Source organism: Mustelus asterias, chromosome 17 (assembly GCF_964213995.1).
Source record: "Mustelus asterias chromosome 17, sMusAst1.hap1.1, whole genome shotgun sequence".
Lineage (NCBI taxonomy): Eukaryota > Metazoa > Chordata > Chondrichthyes > Carcharhiniformes > Triakidae > Mustelus > Mustelus asterias.
Window position 1 is genome coordinate 8,052,400 of NC_135817.1, and position 21,594 is coordinate 8,073,993.

The following is a 21,594-nucleotide window of genomic DNA, read 5'->3' on the forward strand; positions in this document are numbered from 1 at the left end:
CCAGGTTGTGAAAGGTGCTATATAAAGGCTCGGAACCCTGTGGCGAGTAACTCACCCGGACAGGATTATTTGCCCCCCTCCCTTACCCCGTGGCGTGTTCTGAGGTGACAGTGGCAGCCCGCCATTGACCACTTACCTGGATAGTCACATGAGCAGTCTGGGAATGGAGGGATACAAACGAATGGTCTAGTTGAACCAATGAGCAGCACAGGCTTGGAGGGCCGAAGGGCCTGTTTCCTGTGCTGTACTGTTCTTTGTTCTTTGGTGGGATCTTCCTGTTCTGTTTGATCCTCAAGTCAATTTCTGGGGGGGTTTTTCACCATGATGTGTTTTGTTAATAAACTTTGATCAGTAAAGATATTTAACTTTGCTGAACTTTTTTAGGATTAGATTGATCGATGCTAATGGGTTTTTCCATGGCTGTGCTACTGTGAAGAAGGGGGAGGGTCAGTTCGCTATCCCCCAGTGGAAAGGGCTGGAAAACCTTGGCCTCTGTGTTAAGAGGTGCTGCCTGATATCACCTCTGGCCCTGGCTCTAATTTTAAGGTTGTGCTCCCTTGTTCTGGGCTAATCACCCCGACCAGAGGAAATAATTTCATCCTATCAAATCCCCGAATCATCTCAAACAGCTCAATTAGAGTATAAAAGTTGGAGTGTTATGGTAAGGTTATATAAGGCATTGGTGAGGCCGAATTTGGAGTATTGTGTACAGTTTTGGTCACCTAGTTACAGGAAGGATGTAAATAAGATTGAAAGAGTGCAGAGAAGGTTCACAAGGATGTTGCCGGGACTTGAGAAGCTGAGTTACAGAGAGAGATTGAATAGGTTGGGACTTTATTCCCTGGAGCGTAGAAGATTGAGGGGAGATTTGATAGAGGTGTACAAGATTTTGATGGGTATAGATAGAGTGAATGCAAGCAGGCTTTTTCCACTGAGGCTAGGGGAGAAAAAAACCAGAGGGCATGGGTTAAGGGTGAAAGGAGAAAAGTTTAAAGGGAATATTAGGGGGAGCTTCTTCACGCAGAGAGTGGTGGGAGTGTGGAATGAGCTGCCGGATAAAGTGGTAAATGCGGGGTCACTTTTAACATTTAAGAAAAACTTGGACGGGTTCATGGATGAGAGGGGTGTGGAGGGATATGGTCCAAGTGCAGGTCAGTGGGACTAGGCATAAAATGGTTCAGCACAGACAAGAAGGGCCAAAAGGCCTGTTTCTGAGCTGTAATTTTCTATGGTTCTATGGTTCTAGACCATATCACTTAATCTTCTATGTTCAAGGGAATGCAAGAGTTTTGCTATTTGTGTGTAAGCATTGGGTGTAACCATCTCCCAGCATTTTTCACCTCTTTATGATGTCTTTATGAAGCTGGTTGCCTGTCGCTGTGAAAGACAGTAAGAAGTTTAACAACACCCGGTTAAAGTCCAACAGGTTTATTTGGTAGCAAAAGCCACACAAGCTTTCGGAGCCCCAAGCCCCTTCTTCAGGTGAAGAAGGGGCTTGGGGCTCTGAAAGCTTGTGTGGCTTTTGCTACCAAATAAACCTGTTGGACTTTAACCTGGTGTTGTTAAACTTCTTACTGTGTTTACCCCAGTCCAACGCCGGCATCTCCACATCATGGCTGTGAAAGACAGCCGCTGTCCCTTTGTGAAGAGCCACTCTTCAGTACTACTTCATTCCCGTCATTTCTCTCTCTATGTTTTGCTCAGTCCTTCCTTCCTTATAAATCAGAACTTGGAGCATCCTCTTCTTCCCCTCTCAGCCCTCTCAACGTCAATATTTGCTCTCCAAAATCAGCAGGAGGCGAAAGCAAATGCCCCGTTTTAAATTGAGTTTGCAGCCGAAAGCAGAGACTGGGTCTCAGAGTGTGTGTGGATGATTTGGGAAGATGAGTGATATTCCGCGTGCTAGTGGTTACCAATCTGCTACACTTTAGACATGACAGGTTGCGTTTTGATTCCGCAGTGAAAGCTTTAATGGGCACATGAAGAACAGCAGTTCCCAACTGTGGAAATTGATATTCATTGTAAATTGGAGTCTCTGATGGCAATGAACCTGAAATCTTCAAACGTAGACGAGGATTTGCAAAGCAGCAGCAGTGATAAATGTGAATGTCGCTTATCATAGATCATTTTAGGACAGATAATGTGCTCTTCCATTCTTAAAGCTTCATAATCTCGGGCTGCATACTCTGAACCTATACACCATCATTATTCAAAGGCATTACGGTATATTTGCTACAAAGTCTTCCCGTGCTCCCTTTTATTGAATGAAGCCTTCCCTTTATTACATTTTTTTCCTGTTTGAGTGGGCGGTTAAGGGAGTCAGCAGTTGACCTGGGGTGGAGGGAGGTGCATACAGCAGTTCTGTACAATAAAAGGTTAAACTGATTCACGGACTTCCAAGCGATCTGCCCTTTTTGCAACCTTGTGAAGTCGATGAGCCACATATGCATTGAATGTTATCGACTGCACTCCCTTTTTAGTCACCTTAAAAACTTCTGTTGATATTCTGTTTGCACTTCAACCCCATGCTCCTGATCTACGGACACCCGGTGTGGAGGGGGGTGGGGGGTGGGGAAGGAGGAGGACCTCCTCGTGAACCTGCTCCTGGGCCTGGCAAGGTGTGCCATAAACAGGTCCAGGCAGTGGGCGACCGAGGGGATCGTCTGACCTGACTGTCTGCCCCTCTACCGTGGCTATATTGGCGGCCGGGTGTCCCTGGAAAGGGAGCATGCCATGTCCGAGGGCACCGTTAAAGCTTTCCGTGCCTGCCGGGCACCGCAGGGACTGAGATGCATTCTTGACCCCTTTGATCACCTTTTAATTTGATGTTTTAAGTTTCCTTTCCACTTTGTCGTTTGTTTCCGGCGGTTCCCCTCCTTTTGGGAGCTGCCCTTTTTCATTTGTCCTCTCGTTAATTTGATTTAGTTTATTTGGTTGGCCCAAAAAGAGCGGGAGTCAACTATGTCCGATTGAGACTGATATTTAAATCAGATCTTTACCCCAAGTGAGCAGTGTTGCTGTCGAAGTGTTATTGCTGAGAGTTTGTAGCAGTGATTATTGCTGAACATTACTTTGTCATGTTACCTCTTTTCTTTCCTTTCCTCCTCCCGTTCCCCCCGATCCACCTGCAGCACCTAGCGACCCGAAGCACACTCTCGCTGCACCAGAGGACGACGGCGAATGGTGAAGATGTTAGCGAACGGCGCCTGCTCTCCTGCCCGTGTCCGGGGGCTTCCTGTGGTTGGGAGGGGCCGCTGAAGGCCATCCTGCCCCACTTGGCCATCAGCCACCGCAGCGTCGCCACCCTCCGGGGAGAGAGTGTGGTGTTCCTGGCCGCCGGCATTCACCTCCCGGGCGCGGCAGGGTGGGTGACGGTGCAGTCCTGCCTGGGCCACCATTTTGTGCTCGTGCTGGAGAAGCAGGAACGACGCGATGGGCGCCAGCGATTCCTGCTCTTCGTGCTGCTGCTGGGGACGTCCAGACAGGCTGAGGGCTTCTCCTACCGGCTAGTGCTGAACCGTAACCGCCGGCGACTGACCTGGGAGGCCACCCCGCGGGGCCTTACCGAGGGCCCGGTCACTACAAGCACTGATAGCCTGATCTTTGACACTGTGATTGCTCAGCTGTTTGCCGATAATGGAAGCCTCGCCATTAATGTCACAATATCCACGTGCTAACAACAGGCATTGTTGCCACAGCTATGAAGTTACTCTCCTTTTAATGGATGACTGGTTAATCTTGCATTGTTCATCCACTACCACCGAGGAAGCCATGATTCAGATTGTCAGGAAGTACATGAACATTTATCACCTTTGTGCAAATCCACAGCTTGAAGCACTGATGCTCACAGAACTGGGTGACATTATTGGTTATGTAGCTTCTGAAGGACAATTGCTCTGAGCTCAGAAATCATGTGCGTGCTATAAATCCCATGAAAAATGTCATGATTTTTAAAAACTAGCTGTTTTATAACATTTATTATAAATACCAGGCCTTCAACATTAATTACTGGTTAACTGTGGAAGATTCATTTCAGACTTTGTTACACTGGGGATTTGGAATGCTAGTTTACTTCACGGGTAAAGTGCTTAAGTATACAATTGAATCACAGGATTGTTACAGCACAGAAGGAGGCCATTCAGCCCATTGTGTCTGTGCTGGCTTTCTGAATGAGCAATTCACTTTATATCGTTCTCCTGCCTTCTCTCTGTAACCCGACACATTTCTCCTTTTCAGCTAACAGTCTAACTCCCTTCTGAATGCCTCCAGTGAACCTGCCTCCACCACACCCTCGGGCAGTACATTTCAGACCCCAACCACTCGCTGCATAAAAAAGGTTTTCCTCATAATTGCTTTTGCTTCTTTTGCAAATCAATTTAAGTTTGTGCCTGTCTCGTTCTCGATCCTTCTCACAAGTGAGAACGGTTTCTCCCTATGTCCAGCCCCTTCATGATTTTGAACATCTCGATCAAATCTCCTCTTAACCTTCGTCTTTCCAAGGAGAACAGTCCCAACCTCTCCAATCTATCCTCATAACTGAAGGTTCTCATCCCGGGAACCATTCTTGTAAATCTCTTCTGCAATCTTTCCAATGTGTTCACATCCTTCCTATAATGTGGCGCCCAGAACTGTACACAATATTCTAGCTGAGGTCTGACTAATGTCTTGTATAATTTCAGCATAATTTCCTTGCTCTTGTACCCTATACCCCTGTTAATAAAGCCTAGAATACAATATGCTTTGTTAACTGCTCTCTGCCACTCTCATGATCTACAAATGCCCAGGACCCTCTACTCCTACACCCCCTTTAGACTGGTACCCTTGATTTTAGACTGTCTCTGCACTGGGTTGCCAGGTGTGAGATTGGAGTAGATTTTGTGTCAAAGTGATTGTGAGTCAGCAGCCAATCGAGACCAATCCGTCTTTAACCTGGAAGTGGTTGCTGATGCAGTTGAACAGCACTGGTGGGGGAGTCCTTCCTGTGGCTGACTGCAGGGTCAGCTGAGAAAATGGCAGTGCTGACATCCAGTCTGAATTCCACGCTGACTGACGTCACAGGCCGGAATTTTACCGTCCCGCCCGCCATGGGAGTAAGAGCGGGCGAAGGGTGGACCATAGAAAGGTCCGTTGACCTCATCCGTTGATCTCAATCTTCCGAGGCTGCGTGACCTCTGGTGCACACCCTCAGCACTCACGCTAACAGCTTCACCAGAATTACGTCTAGCTCAGTCCGTATCATAAGTGTGTGCGAGCAATGAGGGCGCCATCTTAAACCCACAGCAACACCTGTCACACTGAAAATACAGGCGCTATGCAAGGGAATTTTGTGACAACTATGTCATCTTGAAAGGCTCCAGCTTCTAAGACCTATTGCTTTGTCCTTACACAACAGGGACCTTCTGACTCTCTATGTGAAGTAGACTCAGGGTTTTGTGTTGTGATTAACTCCACGATTAGCTCTGCTTTGTGGATGTACACTAGTAAGTAAAGTCGCCAGAGTCCCAGATCACCATAAGCTGCTCTCCCCTTTGAGGGGGAGAGCTGACTGGTGGTGATTTAACCTGAGGATCGCCACACCTCAGCGAGGGACAAGGTTGAGAAGGCGGGGCATTCATGAATACACAACGTGGTCCTGTATTGTCATCTCAATCATCAACAATATGTATCTCAACATAGAAAAATTCTCCCTTGCAAAGAAAACAGGCATTGAGTCGAAGAAGAGGTGAGATGAAAGAGACGGATTTAAAGGAAGATCCTAAGGGGCAAGTGGGAGGCGGAGAGACTGAGGGAGAGAATTCCAGAGACCGCTGATAGCACAGCTGCCCATGGGGAGGCGCTGAAGTGTTCAGCAGTTGTAGGGTTGGAGGAGATGACAAAGGTGGGGAAGGGGTGGGACCATAGTGAGATTTAAAAAGAGGGGAAAGCATTTTAAACTTGTGATGATGAGGGAATTAATGAGGATAGAAGCTGATGGGGAAATAGAGCTCGGTGTTGGATGGAGGACTGATGGCAGAGTTTTGGATGGTGTCGAGCTTACGGAGGATGACAAATAAGGGATCACCGAAGAGGCTAATGGAGTAATCAGATCTGGAGATGACAAAGGCATTGTTGAATGTTGAATTGACAATTGATGAATAACATATTCATCCACCGTAACTTCTTTGTATCTTTATATTTATTGGGCTCCTATGGGGCCATTGATTCTGTGGTTCATTGATTTTTTGGCCATTACTTTCAGTTCTGTGTTTTGTATTGGTCCTGCCGTTACTTTACTCCTACCATTCATCCTTCACTCCTGTATTTCACTAGAGATCCTATTATGTAGTTGTCAGTCATGGTTGTAAGTTAGCTATATGTAGATTCGAGTCCCACTCCAGGAACTTCAGCATGTAATAAGGTTAATTCCAGTGCAGTACTGAGGGAATTCAGCACTGTCAGAGATGCTGTCTTTCAGATATTTAGCCCTCTACCCACATCTAAAATAACATGATCTCATTTGATTTATTTGATTTATTATTGTCACATATATTAGTATACAGTGAAAAGTATTGTTTTTTGCGCGCTATACAGACAAAGCATACCGTTCATAGAGAAGGAAACGAGAGAGTGCAGAATGTAGTGTTTCAGTCATAGCTAGGGTGTAGAGAAAGATCAGCTTAATGCAAGGTAGGTCCATTCAAAAGTCTGGCAGCAGCAGGGAAGAAGCTGCTCTTGAGTCGGTTGATACATCATCTCAGACTTTTGTATCTTTTTCCCGACGGAAGATGGTGGAAAAAAGTAAGTCTGGGCTGCATGGAGTCCTTAATTATGCTGGCTGCTTTGCCGAGGCAGTGGGAAGTGTAGACAGAGTCAATGGTTGGGAGGCTGGTTTGCGTGATGGATTGGGCTACATTCACGACCTTTTGTAGTTCCTTGCGGTCTTGGACAGAGCAGGAGCCATACCAAGCTGTGATACAACCAGAAATACAACCACGTCGCTGTTGTTGGGAGCTTGCTGTGTGCAAATTAGCTGCTGCTTCTCCTACTGCACAACAGTAACTACCCTCCAAAAGTAACCAGTTGGCTATAAAGCACTTCAGGGATTGCCTGGAGATTAGGGAGGTGCTATACAAATGTGAGTTCTTCCTTTCTGTTACTTTGTCCTCATGAAGTCAATTACACCCATTGGGTACAAATGTTTGATAATTAGACATATTTTCTAAATCTCATCTTATTCATGGCATGTACTGGTCGAGAAATTGCTTTTTTTATTGTTCCTGATTAATCTTTGCTGATAATCTTTTTACTATTCCCACTGCCGGAATGAAATATATTAAAATGCTGGTGTTCCCTTTATTTCAATCGTTTTAATCTTGTGGCATATATAGTGCTGGAATTATAATTTCATAATGAAATTGAAGTTGAAATCTATGAATCTTTTTCTACACCCAATTATTCCGTGTCGACTCACTGTGAAATTTGATCAATGAACTAGTTTGTCTGTCTAAGTGATTATTGTTTGGAATGTTAACTGAAAGATTACTGGAGAAGAGTTAGTTGGTCATATTATTCCAGTTGTGAGAGATTTCTTTGTTCCCAGCCAGTACAATTTCATAAGTGAATAAAAGGATTGTTAAACTATCTGTTGTGTTTCATCCATGTGTCTTGTTTCTTACAATGGCATCCCAGAGTTAAGAGAAAGACTACAGAAGTGGAGAAGGAGGCCACTTGGCCCATTGTGTCTGCCCCCGCTCTCCAACTGAGCATCATGACTTCATGCAATTCCCCTGCCTTTTCCCCGTACCCCTGCACATTGTTTCTATTCAAATAATAGCTAATGTCCTTTTGAATGCCCCGATTGAACTTACCTCCACCACATTTCCAGGCAGTTGAATTCCAGATCCAAATCACTCGCTGGGTGAAAAAGGTTTTGCTCACATCACATTTTCTGCTGTAGAATATCTTATTTTCTTTGCAGTCCGCACGGTGGCACAGTGGTTAGCACTGCAGCTTCACAGTGCCAGGGTCCTGGGTTCAATTCCCGGCTTGGGTCACTGTCTGTGTGTTTGCATGTTCTCCCCATGTCTGTGTGGGTTTCTTCCCACAGTCTAAAGGTGTATGGGTTAGGTGGATTGGCCATGCTAGATTGCCCCTTAGTGTCAGGGGGGGTCTTACTTGCGACTAATAAATAAATAAAATTTATGAAACATCCAGTTTGAAAGGCTGCCTCAGAGAGTCTCACAGTTAAGTTTTTTGATTGTCTAGTTCAATGCAGGGGATGTACCTCTCGTGTTAAAGATGAGTAACAATGTTGAATTCTTTGGCGGGAGTGTGAGTGACATTTATTGGTCCAGGTGCTCTTTAGGTGTCTATGGTAGATGCCTGACACTCATTCTTGATTTCACAACTGGTTCTGTGACTGTCACGTCGTCTCTCGAAATCACCCCTGTGCCAAGTTGTACTGCCCGTCTTGTGTTGCCGTGTGTTTATTCTACAAAGTGGTTCCCATTGAGCTCAGAGGCTGTCAATTGTCCACTGAATTGCCGTGAGATGGCCTTGTATGGTAAGCTGAAGGAGCTATGGCCATGTGCAGATTGCTGGAAATTGATTTTGACCGAGGATCTTTGGTTCAACATGGGAATTGGTGGAGGGTCTGAAAGGGGAGCAAACACATTGTCATCCTAATAAGAGGACAACATGGAGCCAATGCCACACTCAAGGGAGCCGGTCTTTGCTGCTCTCACTACTCTGTGAAAGAACAGTCCATGCGTGTGGTGAGGCCCACAAGGTCACTGTCCATGCTCTCCCCTTGGCCCTGTAAGATCGAGGAGATGCTGGACAATAGAGTCAAGATGGCAGGAGTCTGAGCTTCTACTCAGACTGTGGAGAAATTCACCAGAGGCTCTGTCACTGTGGGATTTCCTACGGTACACATAAAGCTGACTGCTCACTCCGGTTGTCTGGACAGTCTTGATGCTATGTATGAAGACAATTCACAAGGTGAAGTTGAAATTCTCCATTGACATTGTGCACTAGTTCACTGGAGAACAGCCCAGTGCTCTTATAGTGTCCGTGTGGATCGCCATCAGTATTCACATGTCTGCTGTCTCCCTCTGGACCCTATGAACAGGAAGGGGGTGTGATCTTTTCCTCCCACCCCCCCATCAAATATTGTTCACTTGTTGGCAGAAGGCCTAAGACTCACCAGCAGACACGTTCTGCACCCTCTACGGGAAACCCAGGTATGGATTGGACTGTGGAAGAGAGAGGCACGTGTCTATTTAGAGGGGCACAAAGAGATGCCCAGTTAATGCCCACCAGTTGTATACAATCTACCACAACTCACTGACAATTGACAGGGTCCTGGGCACTGCAGTTGGGCTCGGCTAAGCAGAGAATAATGAGTGATACGAGTCAGGAGACTTCATTGAGCTGGTCATGTGAGGGCTTTAAACTTTTATTGGCATTATGTAGAGGAGATTTATCAGAATGCTTCCAGGGCTGAGGGATTTTAGCGACAAGGTTAAGCTGGAGAATCTGGGGTTCTCCTCGAAGCAAAGGAGTTTGAAGGAAGATTTGACAAAGGTGTACGGGATTATGATAAGTTTAGATAAGGTAGTGTAAAGATGCTCATTCATCAGTTTAGGCAAAACACAGCACATTGTAAAACGATGCAGCGGCTTGCAGTCTCACAGCTTCCGTGGGCTACAGAAGCCCACGCTTACCAAGGTGGTTCTCCACCCTGCTCTGGATCATGTGCCCCTTACTGTGCAAATAGATCCTTAATAGGACAATCACCTCAGGTAGGCAAAGAAAAACAATTCCCATCAGCCGATCGTATAAGGGCCAGGGGACACAGTTCTGCAGTTTTGGACAAGGGAGAATGTGAGGAAGAATGTTTTTTTACACAGTGAGTGGTAACGGCCTGGAATGCGCTGACTGCGAGGGCGGTGGAAGCATTTTTGAAAGAAAATTGGATGGGCCTTTGAGGAAACAACCCTCGCAGGACTATGGGGTTAAGCGAGAGTGGGACTGATTGGTTTCCCTTCAGAGAGCCAGTAGGGACTTATTGACTGAATGGCCTCCTTTGGTGGCGTAGTGACTCCAGTTGAGTCAAGTCCTGAGAGAGAGAAACCTTCCTGTTACCTCTGCTCATCCCTGTGCTGGGAAATTTGTCTGACATTCTTCCTAATTCCTGGTGTTTGGGATGTCCCTCTCTCCTCTTGCCGAGTGTCTCCACCTCAAACTCAAGCACAACGTTCAAAATCCGGAGTTCCGCGGAAAACATTAACTCTGTTTCTCCCTCCACAGATGCTACCAGACCTGCTGAGACTTTTTTTTTCAGCACTTTTTGTTTCGATTCCAAATTCCAGGAATGTTTTGGATTCCTGTCGCAGCTGCAGTGTTAGTTGGCCAATGCTCCCATGGCCCTCCTTTTAAAGCTGCCTTTAAACAGCACCAACCACTCGAGCCATTTCCATCCTCTGATTAATCAAAGAATATGGGTGTGGCTGGCAAGATTTGGGGCTTCGTTCACGCTGTGATCGAGACACAGAGCTGGGCACTGTCACTGGCGGGATGTGCACCCATTCTGTGCATGTAATGCACCCACTGTGAGTGGTTTCTCCAGTGTGTCTGTCTTTCCAAAGACCAATAACCATCGTACAGCACGCAGTTGATATCTTACAAGAGATAAGCTTCATCTTGTGGGCAGCACGGTGGCACAGTGGTTAGCACTGCTGTCTCACAGCGCCAGGGACCCGGGCTCAATTCCGGCCTCGGGTCACTGTCAGTGTGGAGTTTGCACATTCTCCCTGTGCCTGCGTGGGTTTCCTCCGGGTGCTCCGGTTTCCTCCACAGTCCAAAGATGTGCAGGTTAGGTGGATTGGCTGCGCTAAATTGACCATAGTGTCAGGGGGATTGGCAGGGTGAATATGTGGGGCTGCGGGAGTAGGGCCTGGGTAGGATTGCAGTCAGTACAGACTTGATGGGCCAAATGGCCTCCTTCTGCACTGTAGGGATTCTATGATTCTTTTGGAGAATTGGCTTATGCAAAAACATCATCCCTTTCACTAGCTTCCAGGCCTAGATGGTTCTGATCAGAGCAGCAAAAGTACTTTATCAAGGCTTTTGTCTAATTCCAAAATCAGGATCTTTATCTGGAAAGAGAAATATCACTGTTGAAGGGAAATTAGCATTTCAATATTTGTTTTCCTACTTCAATCAGAGCTGGGAGCAAGACCCCTACTGAGAATGAATGTACTCTCTCTGCCTAGAGATCAGGATTGAATATTTCAGTGCTCTCGATTCTATTTAAGAGACACACAGACAAAACGCAATTTCTACACTGAGTTACAGAGCTGAGATAACACGGTTTAGTTGGATATTCGCCATGTAGGTCCATAGGGATGACACTGTACTGAGTGCTTTCTGTGAATTGGCCAATTTGCTGGTGTAAGACTGTGATTTGCACGAGGGAAGCTGTGAACTTGCTGTGAAAACAGATTAAAATAATGAATAAAGGACTAGTTCACTGAAAGCAGCGCTCCCTGAGATTTCACAAGACTTCTCAAATATCCAGGTTCATTCTTGGCTGCCTACACCTGGGTCTTACAAAGCGAGGGACAGGATTTGCATCACTGATCACGTGTACAGACATCAGCTCCACAGTCAAATGAACTCAGTCCCAGACTATCAGAAATCGGGACCGTGTGATCCCACACTTACTGCAAACAGCAAACTTGTATTTATAGACCACTTTTTATGACAGCAAGGTGCCAGAGGAGATGTGAATCAAAGGCTAGGTCATAGAGGCAGGATTTAAAGACAAAATACTGTGGATGCTAGAAATCGGAACTGTAAAAAAAAAGCTGGAAACACTCAACAGGTCTGGCAGCAACTGTGGAGAGGGAAATGGAGTGAAGCAGGGGAAGCAGTGGTGTAGTGACTAGTAATCCAGAGACCCAGGACAAGGTCCGGAGACCCGGGTTCAAATCCCATTACAGCAGATGGTGACATCGGAATTCAATTTTAAAAATCCAGAATTAAAAGTCTAATGAAGACAATGAAACCATTGTCATTAAAATCCACCTGGTTCACCATCGTCCTCCAGGGAAGGAAATCTGCCGCCCTTACCTGGTCTGGCCTACATGTGACTCCAGACCCACAGTAATGTGGTCGACTCGAAGTGTCCTCTCAACTGGAGGGCAATTAGGGATGAGCAATAAATGTTGGCCCAGCCGCCATTGTCCAGATCCCCGGCGTGAATAAAATAAAACTGTTAAAAGCAAAATACTGCAGATGCTGGAATCTGAAACAAAAACAGAAAATGCTGGAAAATCTCAGCAGGTCTGACAGCATCTGTGGAGAGGGAATAGAGCCAATGAGATCTTTGGCAAAGCAATAGAGCTCTGACGGAGGATCATCCAGACTCGAAATGTTAGCTCTACCTGTCTGTGTGGAGTTTGCACATTCTCCCCGTGTCTGCGTGGGTTTCCTCCGGGTGCTCCGGTTTCCTCCCACAGTCCAAAGATGTGCAGATTAGGTTGATCGGCCATGCTAAATTGCCCTTTAGTGTGTCGGGGGGGTTAGGAGGGCTACGGCGATAGGACCTGGGTGGGACTATTGTTGGTGCAGGCTTGAATGGCTGAATGGCCTCCTTCTGCACTGTAGATTCTATGATTCTATGTGACAATCAGTCAAATCAGATCAAGTCAAGATGCACGGGTTAGGTTGATTGGCTGTGCTAAATTGCCCGTTAGTGTCCAAAGATGTGTGGTTAGGGGATTAGCGGCGTAAATATGTGGGGTTACGGGGATAGGACCTTGGTAGGATGATCTGTAGGTGAGTCAGTGCAGACACGATGGGCCAAATGGTCTCCTTCTGCACTGTAGGGATTCTATAAAATCCAGAACAATTGTAATCAGCAATCTTCCACAACACAAGGTGCTCTGATAGGCCTTCAGTTAGACTTTAAATTCAACTTCTTATCTTTAAGTAAACCCTCAAAACCACACAAGCTCCTGTTTTAATTTTCCCTTCGGTTCTGACATTGACCAGAAGGGTGTAAGTTATTTGAAAGAGCTCGTAGTCTGGCATCTGAAGATGTTTTCTGCTTTTGGTGATGTTGATGAGGGGACGAGGGGCTGGTTTGATGAATAAAACGGAACTCAACAAGGTCGCAGTGTCCGTGAAAGATTCCATTTACCACTTGACGAGGGAAGTCTTTTTGATTTCACTGCACACGAGCCACAGGAGGGCTGGAGGACGCTGTCTGCTGGGAGAGCGGCACAGGCCGTTTCCAATGATTGCAGTCACTCAGGCAAGTCTTATTGCTCGCTGTTAACCAGCTGTTTTGATAAACGTTGCCTGCCTTTAGCCTCTCGGCTCGGTGTGAATGGGAAACGTGTTCCTTTCGCCAAGGTCAGCCCCAAGCCAGGCTCAGCACAGTGGATTGTGGATTGTTAAATCTTAGAAGAATCTTAGAAACCCTACAGCGCAGAAAGAGGCCATTCGGCCCATCGAGTCTGCACCGACCACAATCCCACCCAGGCCCTACCCCCATATACCTACATATTTACCCACTAATCCCTCTAACCTACGCATCCCAGGACACTAAGGGCAATTTGTTTAGCTTGGCCAATCAACCTAACCTGCACATCTTTGGATTGGTTAATGAATGTGGCTCAGAAACCCCCCCTCCCCGGGGTGGGGCCTGGTTATCCTGATGGTTGGTGCCCAGTACAAAGTGGTGATATTATGATACCTCTCTCCCCATTTTTATCCATCTGATAAGATCCGTTTTGTGCAACTGTGCAAAATCAAAGTTATCCTCTGTGGTTTTCTTTTGACAATCTCCCCACTCAGTTTTCCTTACCCATGGACCTCCCAAAACCCCAGCCTTCCCACTTTGCCCCCCCAGACCCCCGACAGGCAGGAATTTGCCACTCCACCTGCCTCCTGAAACCTGGGAGCAGCTGGTGTTTGATGTGAGTCGGCATGTCCAGTGCCCACTGGGTACCTCCCCCCCCCCAGGTGGGTGAAGGGGAGGGAAAGGGGTGGCAGGAACTTTGCCCTTCCACCGGGAAGGGTGAAAGGCCACTGGATCGGTGTTTGCAGGATGGGAGGGCAAGGGTGTGTGAGCAAAAGGAGCTCTGTGCTCGAATCTCAAATGTCTTCTTCCCACAGGACAGCCATCAGTGCTCCCGCTTCCCGTCGGGAATGTTATACTGGCACAGAGGTGTGGCTGCCTCATCTGGATGGGGGGAGGGGGTGGCCAGCAGGGGAGATGGAGTGGGCAACACTTCTGGCATGTGGTGCCATCTCTCCAATCACCCCGGCTCTCCTGGTGTCCGCACACACTGGGGGGATATATACGAGTCATGATGTGGAGATGCCGGCGTTGGACTGGGGTAAACACAGTAAGAAGTTTAACAACACCAGGTTAAAGTCCAACAGGTTTATTTGGTAGCAAAAGCCACACAAGCTTTCGGAGCCCCAAGCCCCTTCTTCAGGTGAGTGGGAATTCTGTTCACAAACAGGGCATATAAAGACACAGACTCAATTTACATGAATAATGGTTGGAATGCGAATACTTACAGCTAATCAAGTCTTTAAGATATAAACAATGTGAGTGGAGAGAGCATCAAGACAGGCTAAAGAGATGTGTATTGTCTCCAGACGGTGAGACTCTGCAGGTCCAGGCAAGCTGTGGGGGTTACAGATAGTGTGACATGAACCCAATATCCCGGTTGAGGCCGTCCTCATGTGTGCGGAAGTTGGCTATCAGTTTCTGCTCAGCGACTCTGCGCCGTCGTGTGTCGCGAAGGCCGCCTTGGAGAACGCTTACCCGAATATCAGAGGCCGAATGCCCGTGACCGCTGAAGTGCTCCCCAACAGGAAGAGAACAGTCTTGCCTGGTGATTGTCGAGCGCTGAGCAGAAACTGATAGCCAAGTTCCGCACACATGAGGACGGCCTCAACCGGGATCTTGGGTTCATGTCACACTATCTGTAACCCCCACAGCTTGCCTGGACCTGCAGAGTCTCACTGTCTGGAGACAATACACATCTCTTTAGCCTCTCTTGATGCTCTCTCCACTCACATTGTTTATATCTTAAAGACTTGATTAGCTGTAAGTATTCGCATTCCAACCATTATTCATGTAAATTGAGTTTGTGTCTTTATATGCCCTGTTTGTGAACAGAATTCTCACTCACCTGAAGAAGGGGCTTGGGGCTCCGAAAGCTTGTGTGGCTTTTGCTACCAAATAAACCAGTTGGACTTTAACCTGGTGTTGTTAAACTTCTTACGGAATATATACGCACAAGGAATCATGCAGCCTACACCCTGTTTAATTTGATTTGATTTATTATTGTCACATGTATTAGTATACAATATTGTTTCTTGCGCGCTATATAGACAAAGCATACCATACATAGAGAAGGAAAGGAGAGTGTGCAGGTTGTAGTGTTACAGTCATAGCTAGGGTGTAGAGAAGCATTAACAAAGGGGTCAGAGGCCCGGAATGGTGTCCCACCTCAGATTTTGCCCATCTTCTTGCCTTTGCTTCAGCAACTGAAACCCACTCAGACATTACTGAAAACACTGAGAATGATGGTGCGTTCCCGCCTTATCCACAATTCCCAGTTATCGGGCTATCTGGTGGAATGACCAAGCTGCTGATGGTGTGACCAGGGAGCTCTTGCTTCCCCGTCTATCCCACTCCCTCACCCTAATGTATTCCTATGGACACAGTCAGCCAAGCTGTGCCTCCTGCTCACACAGAGCAGCCCCAGGGAGGAAGACAGAGGGAACACAGAACCCAGCGGAGGTGCCATCACTGGAATGACCTGGCGCAGGCAACCATCAGCTCAGAAACTCACACAATTCAAAGATAGAGGATGGTACGGAGCGGGGAGCTCATGTCATTGGAGAGCAGCCAGGCTAGGGGAAAGGAAAGCTTGTCTTCTGGTTCAGTGGAGGTAGAGACCACACCTGGCTTTGTAGAATCATTGAATTCCTACAATGCAGAAGGAGGACATTCGGCCCATCGAGTCTGCACCGACCACAACCCCACCCAGGCCCTATCCCCGTAACCCCACATATCTACCCTGCTAGACCCCTGACACGAAGGGGTAATTTTAGCATGGCCAATCCACCTAACCAGCACATCTTTGGACTGTGGGAGGAAACTGGAGCACCCGGAGGAAACCCACGCAGACACGGGGAGAATGTGCAAACTCCACATAGACAGTGAGCCGAGGCCGGAATTGAACCCGGATCCCTGGCGCTGTGAGGCAGCAGTGCTAACCACTGTGCCACCGCGCTGCATGTTCGGTTCCACAGGATGATCCCTTTAGCAGAGAAGATGGTCAGGCATAATGAAATGATGGGCGCCTTGGCAGCTTTCACTCACCTTTCACCCTTAAAAGGAAAACAATTCTCACTTTTCACTCCCACTATTGTTACTCTTCAGGTCATCAAATTCCCTGTTACTGTTACTCCCGCACTCATTGCCAGTAACCCTCCCTCCCCCAAAACCCGAATCCCAGTTTCCCCCAAGACCCCAATCCCAGTCTCCCTCATTCCCAAAACCCCAATCCCAGTCTTTCCCACTCCCAAAACCCCAATCCCAGTCTTTCCCACTCCCAAAACCCCAATCCCAGTCTCCCTCACTCCCAAAACCCCAATCCCAGTCTCCCTCTCTCCCAAGACACCTATCCCAATCTTTCCCACTCCCAAAATCTCAATCCCAATCTCCCTCACTCCCAAAACTCCAATCCCAGTCTCCCTCACTCCCAAGACACCTATCCCAATCTTTCTCACTCCCAAAATCCCAATCCCAGTCTTCCTCATTCCCCCATAATCCCAATCCCAGTCTCCCTCACTCCACCAAAACCCCAATCCCAGTCTCCCTCATTCCCTCAAAACCCCAATCCCAATTTCCCTCACTCCCCAAAACTCCAATCCCAGTCTCTTTCTCTCTCTCAGAACCCCAAACCCAGTTTCCCTCCCTTCCCAAAACACGAGTCCCAACTTCTCTCGCTCCCCAAAACCTCAATCCCAGTCTCCCTCACTCCCAAAACCCCAATCCCAATCTCCCTCACTCCCAAAATCCCAATCCCAATCTCCCTCACTCCCAAAAGCCCAATCCCAACCTCCCTCACTCCCAAAAGCCCAATCCCAATCTCTCTCACTCTCAAAACCCCAATCCCAATCTCCCTCACTCCCAAAAACCCAATCCCTATCTCCCTCTCTCCAAAAACCCCAATCCCAGTCTCCCTCACTCCCCCCAAAACCCCAATCCCAGTCTCCCTCACTCCCAACACACCAATCCCAGTCTTTCTCTCTCCCAAAATCCCAATCCCAGTCTTTCCCACTCCCAAAACCTCAATCCCAATCTCTCTCACTCTACAAAACCCCAATCCCAGTCTCCTTCACTCCCCCCAGAACCCGAATCCCAGTCTCCCTCCCTCCCCAAAGCTCCAATCCCATTTTCCCTCACTCCCCAAAACCCCAATCCCAGTCTCCCTCACTCCCCAAAATCCCAATCCCATTCTCCTTCACTCCCACAATCCCAATCTTATTCTCCCTGACTCCCCAAAACCCCAATCCCAGTCTCCCCCACTCCCAAAACCCCAATCCCAGTCTCCCCCACTCCCCAAAACCCCAATCCCAGTCTCCCTCTCTCCCAAAACCCCAATCCCAGTCTCCCTCACTCCCCAAAATCCCAATCCCAGTCTCCCTCACTCCCCAAAACCCCAATCCCAGTCTCCCTCACTCCCCAAAATCCCAATCCCATTCTCCTTCACTCCCACAATCCCAATCTTATTCTCCCTGACTCCCCAAAACCCCAATCCCAATCTCCCTCTCTCCCAAAACCCCAATCCCAGTCTCCCCCACTCCCCAAAACCCCAATCCCAGTCTCCCTCTCTCCCAAAACCCCAATCCCAGTCTCCCTCACTCCCCCAAAACCCCAATCCCAGTCTCCCTCACTCCCAACACACCAATCCCAGTCTCCCCCACTCCCCCAAAACACCAATCCCAGTCTCCCTCACTCCCCCAAAACACCAATCCCAGTCTCCCTCACTCCCCCAAAACACCAATCCCAGTCTCCCTCACTCCTCCTAAACCCCAATCCTAGTCTCCTTCACTCCCAAAATCCCAATTCCAGTCTCCCCATGTGATGACTTCAGTCAGGCTAATGCTCCTCCGTCGCCCTCTCTCCCTCTCTGATACCAGGGAGGGAGCACTAAGACCACAACCCACTCCAACCTCCCTCATCCTCACTCTGTCCCCCCCAAACACTTGGGCAGGGAACCCCCCCCTAACCATACCCATCCTCTCTTCCCTCTCCACCTCCTCCCTGTGCTTCCATAAAGTGGAGATGCCGGCGTTGGACTGGGGTAAACACTCTTTACCCCTCCCATAAAGGCCAGAGAGGCCCCTACCCTACCCTCCCTGCATCCCCAAGGAAAGAAAAAACATTACATCTGGACAGTCTCGGGGTGGGCGCAGCACCATTGGTACAATGGCGACAGTGCCATCATCGCTGGTGGCAGGACCTTCCAGGCCCACGACTTGGCAGATGTCTGGAGACATCTCCATCCTGGCTCCAGAACTTTCACTTACATGAGGCCTGGAGCCAGAGTATCCAGACTTGACCGCCTTTACATTTCGAGAGCGCATGTGTCCAGTGTCCTGTTGGCTTCCATGCGGCAGGTGCCACACACGGACCACCACCTGGTGTGGGCGGACTTTGCTCCGTCTCGCGTCCAGGGGCGGGTCCGCGTACTGGCACTTCAACAACGCGCTGCTGGAGGACGAGCGCTTCCTGGACTCGTTCCGTCGATTCTGGGTCGGCTGGAGAAGGAAGCGGGGAGGCTTCCCCTCCTTGAGGCTATGCTGGGATGTGGGCAAGACTCACGTCTGTACCTTCTGTCAGGAGTACGCGAGGGGGTCGACAAAGAGACAGAAATCCAGGCTCGAGGAGTTCGAGAAAGAGGTGTTTGAACTGGAAGCATGCCTTAGTCAGCCCAACGCGGACCCAGCCCTGCGGCTGGAGTTCAGGGAGAAGAAGAGCGCTGCGGGACCTGCAACTTATCAGGTCCCATCAGGATCCGTCCAGCGAGGATGCCTGCAGAGTTTTGTGGAAAGACCTGCCGCAGGTCAGCCCAGAGGGCATCGGCAGGCTTGAGGCCCCAGTAAGCCTGGGGGAGCTGACCGGCGCCCCTGACAGCCTCCAACGGGGCAAGGTCCCAGGGCTGGACGGCCTGACCGTGGAGTTCTTCCGGGCGTTCTGGGATGTCTGGGGAATGACTACGCGGGAGTCCTGGGGAGAATCTTGTAACCAGGGAGATGCCCCTTTCTTGGCGCAAGGCCATCATTGCCCTGCTGTCCAAGAAGGGGGATCTCCACCTACTTACGAACTGGCGCCCGGTCTCCCTCCTCAGCACGGACTATAAAATCGTTGCCAGGGCTATGGCTTCACGCCTTGGATCCGTGCTGGACCACATGATCTACCCTGACCAGTCCTACACGGTCGCGGGCCGTTCAATGCACGACAACCTCCATCTGGTCCGGGATCTTATCCACCATTCCCAGAGGGCTGGTCTGTCGAGCGCCTTCTTGTCTTTAGACCAGGAGAAGGTGTTCGACAGGGTGGAGCACGAGTATCTGCCCGGAACTCTGCGGGCATTCGGGTTTGGGACGCATTTTGTCGCCCGGATTCGATTACTGTACTCTGCCACAGAGTGTCTGATTAAGGTCAATGGGTCCCTGACGGCGTCCCTTCGCTTTGGGAGAGGATTACGGCAGGGCTGCCCCTTGCCCGCCAAGTTTATTCTATATGCGTGGAGCCTTTCCTGCACCTCTTGCGGAGGAGGTTGTCGGGTTTGGTCTGCGCGGCCTGGGTGTAGGAGTGGTCCTGCCGATGACGTGCTCCTCATGTTCACGGACCCAGCTGACCTGCGGAGGATGCGAGAATGCCAGGCGGTGTACTCCGCCGCGTCCTCCGCCAGGATCAACTGGGCCAAGTGCTCCTGGCTCCTGGTCAGTCCGTGGGAGACGGACCCCCTTCCAGAGGAGCTCAGGCCTTTCACCTGGAGCAGGACCAACCTCCTCTACCTGGGGGTCCATCTCCGCCCAGCTGAGGAATCCTGGCCGGCGAACCGGCAGGAGTTGGAGGCCAAAGTCACCGCTCGCCTGAGTCGCTGGACAGGACTGCTCCGAGTTCTCATCATAAACCAGCTGCTCACCTCCATGTTGTGGTACCGGCTGGTCACTTTGACCCCTCCCCCCAGATTTGTCACCAATATCCAGAAAACCCTCGTGCGGTTCTTCTGGGACAACCAATTGCACTGGGTCTCTGCCAAGGTTCTGTATGCGGCGTCACAGCTCTGTATCTCCCGGTACAGTTTCTCCTGGTTCTGTATCTCCCGCTTAGGGAGGGCGGTAGGCGCTGGTGTGCCTTCATACCCAGGTGGCAACCTTCTGCCTCCAAACCCTACAGAGATACCTTTACGTCGAGCCTCCTCCACAATGGTGTGCCCTGGCGACACCTGAAGAAGGGGCTTGGAGCTCCGAAAGCTTGTGGCTTTTGCTACCAAATAAACCTGATGGACTTTAACCTGGTGTTGTTAGACTTCTTACTGATGTATTTCTTACGCCAGGTGTACGGCCTGAATTATGATGTGCAGCTCTTGTATATAAATCTGGGGCGTGTTCCGACCTCCCTCCAGGCGTTGCCCATCTTTTACCAGGACCTCCTCAAAGTCTGGAATATAGTTGCCTCACCCCGCAGCTCTTCCCCGCCAGGAATAGTGGCTATCATTCCAGAGCCGCTGCTCAAGAACCTGCTCCTCCAACTGTATAACTTCAGGTGGTTGGCAGAGAGGAGGGCTGTGGACGCCGTGGACGTGCTGGATGGCGGAGGAGCGGGCTGGATGTACCCCCACGAGCTGGCTGAGAGCGCGGGGGTTGCCGTCCAGCACGCGGCCAAAGCCATCCAAGACCTTAGAACAGTCGTGCTCGGACCAGAGGGCACACATGGTCTCGAGGAGGCGCAATTGTGAGGAGGGATCCCGCCCACCGTCGCCTGGATACACCTTGATGGGCCTTGTTGCCGCCGGGCGGAGGTCCCAAGTGGAGGTCCCTCTATGGAGGAATCTCCCTCCCACTATCTCGGGGACCTGGGGTGGACGGTGCTGCACGCAGCAGTCCAGTCCAATTGTAGGTTGTACCGGTTCATGGGCTCCCAAGCGTATCCTTTTTTGCAACATTGTGGAGTCCATGGACCATGTCTATGTTTTGTGTTATAGGCTGCACAACCTTTCAGTTTCCTCAAAAACCTTTTATTGATGTTTTGTTGGCACTTTAGTCCCACGATCCTGATCCACGGACACCCAGTGCGGAGGGGGGAGGGAAGGAGGAGGACCTCCTCGTGAACCTGCTCCTGGCAAGGCAGGCAGGTCCAGGCAGTGGGCGATCGAGGGGATCGTCCAACCTGACTGTCTGCCCCTCTATCGCGGCTACATTTTCGGCCAGGTGTCCCTGGAGAGGGAGCATGCAGTGTCTGAGGGCACTGTTGAAGTCTTCCGTGCCCGCTGGGCACCG

The 21,594-nt window shown here is 49.4% G+C and overlaps 1 protein-coding gene across 1 annotated transcript in view; it reads left to right on the forward strand.

The window, feature by feature from the left end:
• LOC144506247 (E3 ubiquitin-protein ligase SIAH2-like) overlaps positions 1-3,677 on the forward strand; it is a 75,005-nt gene extending 71,328 nt beyond the window's left edge. The window contains exon 2 of the mRNA XM_078232107.1: positions 3,132-3,677. Within this exon, the coding sequence (XP_078088233.1) occupies positions 3,132-3,677 (546 nt within the window). The remainder of the gene's footprint in view (positions 1-3,131) is intronic.
• Positions 3,678-21,594: the final 17,917 nt, after the last annotated feature.